This window comes from Ixodes scapularis, unplaced genomic scaffold, assembly GCF_016920785.2.
Source record: "Ixodes scapularis isolate PalLabHiFi unplaced genomic scaffold, ASM1692078v2 PGA_scaffold2__306_contigs__length_199485367, whole genome shotgun sequence".
NCBI classification, from domain to species: domain Eukaryota; kingdom Metazoa; phylum Arthropoda; class Arachnida; order Ixodida; family Ixodidae; genus Ixodes; species Ixodes scapularis.
In genome coordinates, this window is record NW_024609857.1 from 48,158,530 (window position 1) to 48,163,183 (window position 4,654).

A 4,654-nucleotide genomic window follows, 5' to 3' on the forward strand; every position below is an offset into this window, starting at 1 on the left:
CACCTAGCACAGGAGGGTCAGCACAAAGGCAGAGCAACAACACGTGGGAAGAGACCCCGGAAGACTCTGACTTGCTGGAAGAACCATCGAAAGTGGAAATGCACAGAGTCCTTCAGAACATGCAAGCGGGCACAGCCATGGGGCCGGACAGGGTGCCGATGTGCGTCTTGAAGAAATTGGGACCCAAGATGAAGGAAGCCCTACAAGGTGCACTTCGAGGTGTCCTACACGGCAGAGACGTACCTGAAGATTGGAGGCACGGGAGAGTGAAGCTCATATATAAGGGAATGGGAGAGAAGACAGACCTGACAAACTACCGGCCCATTACTGTGACCTCCACTATGTATAGGGTAGGCATGCAAGTCATAAGACGCAGACTGCAAGGCTGGGCAGAGCAGAAACATGTACTGGGCGAACTCCAGAACGGCTTCAGGAGTGGCCGACAGCTCGAGGACAACCTGTATGTGCTGACCCAAGCAATTGAGATTGTACAACAGGAGGGGAGACACCTATGGGCGGCTTTCTTGGACATTGAAAAGGCCTATGATTCAATCTCCCACTCAAGGCTCTGGTGGGAACTGACACAGATTGGAGTGCCAGGTTCAGTGCTTGAGCTCCTCCAGGAGCTGTACAGGGACACAACGGTTGTGGTGGAATGGGAGGGCATGAACACTCAACCAATCCCAGTGACAAGAGGCTTGCGACAAGGATGTCCCCTTTCCCCTCTCCTGTTCATGTTATATATGTCTAGATGGGAGACAGAACTGGAGGAGTGTGGGAGAGGCCTCAACCTGTCTTACATGGAAAATGGGCAAATGGTGAGACAACATCTTCCAGGACTATTTTATGCGGATGATCTGGTGCTGACAGCGGGCACCTGTGAAGAGATGCAACAGCTGCTGGACATATGCACAAAACAAGGGGACAGACTGGGCCTAAAGTTCAGCTCCCGTAAGTGCAAAGTGCTGAAGTGGGGGCCAACAGAGAATGTAGAGGGGGCTTTGGACACACCGCTTGTACTGCAGGGGGAGACTGTGCAGTGTGTCACGGACTACAAGTACTTGGGTGTGCACCTGTCCACGGGTAGGAACTACATCCAAGCACATGAATCGGCTGTCCGAGCAAAGGCCATGAGGGGAAAGGGAGTGCTGGCAGCAACGTCCATGTGGGCTTTCGACCGCTACGAGGTTGCTCGTAGCCTGTGGAAGATGGTGATGGTGCCCGGACTGACTTTTGCGAATCGGGTGCTGCGCACGTCGTCTCAGACTCGGGAGTTCCTAGAGGTTAGACAGCGGGAGGCGGGACGGATGGCACTCGGGGCACACAGGGGGACTCCAAATGAAGGGGTGCAGGGGGACCTCGGATGGTCTGCTTTTGAGTCGAGGGAAGCGGTGGCTAAGCTGTCTTACGAGAGGCGTCTTTGCGGCCTCGGAGAGGAGCGATGGGCCAGGAGGGTGTTTAAGTACCTCGTGTACAGGAGTGTAAACACGCGCCTGACCAAACGGGTGGCCAGGCTCGCGGGGAAGTATGAGGTACCACCGACCCTGCTGGACGGCCGGCCGCTCCGAGAGGGAGTTGCGGACCTCAAGAAGCACGTGCGGCAGGTCGAGACGCGAAGGTGGACGGAGTCGGCCACACGAAAACCATCAATGACTGTGTATGCGGCCTCGAAGCGGGCGATCGAGCGGGAGCAGCTGTATGATGACTCCAGGGGCAGCGGCTTGCTTTTCGAGGCACGAACGGGGACCCTCAAGACCAGGCTGTGGAGATCGCGATATGACGCTGGAGCCCCAATCGCCTGCGTCGCCTGCGGAGCAGCAGAGGAGACAACCGAACATCTGGTGCTGCAGTGCAAGGCCCTCAGCCCGTGCCCCCAGGTGGACCATCTGCCGGACGCGCTGGGCTTCCGGACGGCGGAGCGGGGGGATGACGGCGAGGAACACGTCGAGACCACCAAGCGCCGACTAGAGCAGTGGTGGGAGATTTCCTGGCGGCTGTGGAAGAGGGAGAGGCGAGCTGGGCCGGACGTGCAAGCGCAAGCCGGACAACCGATGTTTTCCGCCCAAGTCGACCTGCCCCACACCGAGGACCCGACCGAAGCTCCACCACAACAAGAACTCGGCTAGGCTTGGCTACACTCTCAACAAAAGGGTTGTCGTGGGGTACTAACTTTGGGGTCGTCAGAAGCCATCACAGATATCGCTACCCCACCTTCGTTATACTAACAACCCCACGGGTAATCACACGGCACGCAACCAACAGGTTGCCACAGTGAGCACCCCCAAAAGCAACATGGCGGCTGGCAAGCGACGGTGGAGCAGTACGAGTAAGGCCTAGCGAGCTGGACTGCTTTTTGCTAAAATACGATTCTCAAGTGCGTGCGCCCGTTCGCGGCCTTCCGTGCGCACTGAAGCACTCCAAAACGCGCCTCGAACCACGGGCACCGCACGTATTACGAGTAGAGGCGACGATGTGAAAGGAAAGGGGGGGGGGGGGGGGGGGGGGGACAGGCAGGCAGGCATTTGAGGGGGTGTCCGCGACTGCTTTCGCGCGGCCGGCTGCATTTACTTCGCGACCAGAAAACATTCAAGAAAGGAATCGTATAGCGACAACTGGAATGATATCTTTATTGAACAGAGCGTCTCCTTGCTGTGCTTGCCGCAAGTGATCCGGCGGTTTCGGTTGACAGCGGCGAGGCGAAGCATCACCGATTTAAGCGGCGTCGGTTCCGATCGTTCAATGCTCCTGCTCACCTGTTAGCATTCCTTATCCACTTCCAAGTCCCTGGTAATCCTCACCGCGTTTGTGCACGCACTTAGCGCTATTCACCGCACGGAACACCCATTCAACTGGCTATGAGACTGATCCCACTGGGACGAGAGGCTGAGAACCGAACCACCGAACCCTTTGGGGCTGCTTCGTTGAGCCATGGAACGCCTCCATGTTTTTCACTCAAATAAGTAGACACATAAACGCGCGACTCCTTGAATTGGGCGACGCCACGCGCCACCTAACGAACAGGGCTCAAACTAGAAAAAAAAAACGAAGCCAACAGATTTTATGTTCAGCGCCTCGCCAGACATTCACGTATGTATACATATTCTACTACACACTTCACACATACGCGACATACAGACACCATAGCATTCTACACAGAAACACGTTCAGACACATCACAAGGTACTACATGCTACATGAGATATTGACACTCTACATTCCTATACACACCTCTAGTCGACACCGCCACCTTATATACTGCTGTATTTTCTGTGACCAATTAGGATGGTGACCACTGTCATATTTTGCATAAATACGAAAAGACTGTGGAAGGTTTACGCGTATATATTATTTTCCTCTACTGCCCTTGGGAAAGCGCTCGTATCTCTAATGTTATTTATTGCAAAAGTGAACTGCAGGTTATGAATAAATTGGAATAGTCGCTACACGTCACATTTTGATCAGTTTCGTTTTCTCGCTAGCCTACACTTTAAGTATACAGAAGCCTGTTTAATTAATTGTATTAATTATCGAAAACAATTTCTGCAATCACAACTTTCTGAACACGCTGATGCATTTTCTTTTTTCTTTTTACATATCCGAATGACTTCAGCGGCGGTTGAGTAAATGTTGAGTACACTGAGCGCGCGCAGGTGATTCTGGCTAGAGCACTATATAGCTCCTTCGGAGCAGAGTAGCGCAATCTAGAACGCCGTCTCTCGGCGACAAGCGGCGAACGCCCGGAGGTTCCAACTGCGGTCAGAAATGCATGGAGAACGTGAGAAAATCGTTGTTTCTTCAGTTTTGTGGGGATGTGCAGAATGGAAATCATTTTTGACATAATAATGAAACATTTTAGAATAATATGCGATAAGTTTTGTGCCATACAAGGACGTAACTTTTTTTTAAAAATTGCCTGAGCGGCATCATGCAGCAGACGACACGGCGACGTCACACCATTCACGTGACCCGCTCCGGCCAACCCGAAAAGCCCATCTCCGCTGCGAGCAAAAATCGTCTGCTTCAAACGCCATTGCCTTGGAAATTGCTTCTCAAAATTTGCACATGCATCCGATATTATTAAAACTTTGATAAAGTGTTTAGTGCTTTACTAACTTCACGACAGACTAGTTTTGAAAAGTGTGAACTCGCCGTTCATTTTTTAATCAGCCGTGTTGTATCGATCTCCATGTATTCTCCCATAGGGCGGGCCGCCTCTTGGAACCCTGAGTACCACGTGACTCGCGCCAAGCCGCTCTGTCGGCCATCTTGTCGGCAAAACACGAGGTTCAAAGGATTGCGCTACTCTGCTCCGTAGGAGCTATATAGTGCTCTAATTCTGGCGAAGCCCGTCCGCCGGTCCTTTCCGAAACGTTGTTTCAGTTTTCTTCTTTTCGCTACAATTGTTTTTGCTTAAGCGCGTGTCTTTCAAATATGCGTTCTATGCGCTCGCGCTCGCGCCAAGAGGACAGTGCAGAATTGCCGCTTTCGGGCCCGTGCCTTCACCTGCAACGAACGCGAAATACGTATGCTAAATTATCTAAAGCCTGGTTCAGACAGTGGCGTTTGACTGCGTCTGACTGCGTTGCGGCAGCGAGAAACCAGGGCATCCCTGCTGCTTTCATCGCGTGCCAAGATGATTCCTTGAATTGGATTC

General features: G+C 52.7%; 1 protein-coding gene across 1 annotated transcript; it reads left to right on the top strand.

Annotated features, from left to right (window-relative positions):
- The first annotated feature begins 1,096 nt into the window (after positions 1–1,096).
- LOC120840391 lies at positions 1,097–2,126 on the top strand. Its single transcript, XM_040210888.2, has one exon. It carries the CDS (start codon positions 1,131–1,133, stop codon positions 2,124–2,126), a length of 996 nt encoding a protein of 331 aa, XP_040066822.1. The 5' UTR covers positions 1,097–1,130.
- The last annotated feature ends 2,528 nt before the right edge of the window (positions 2,127–4,654 follow it).

Coding starts and splice junctions, on each gene's coding strand:
- LOC120840391 (XM_040210888.2), top strand. CDS start 1,131: ATGAGGGGAAAGGGAGTGCTGGCAGCAACGTCCATGTGGGCTTTCGAC.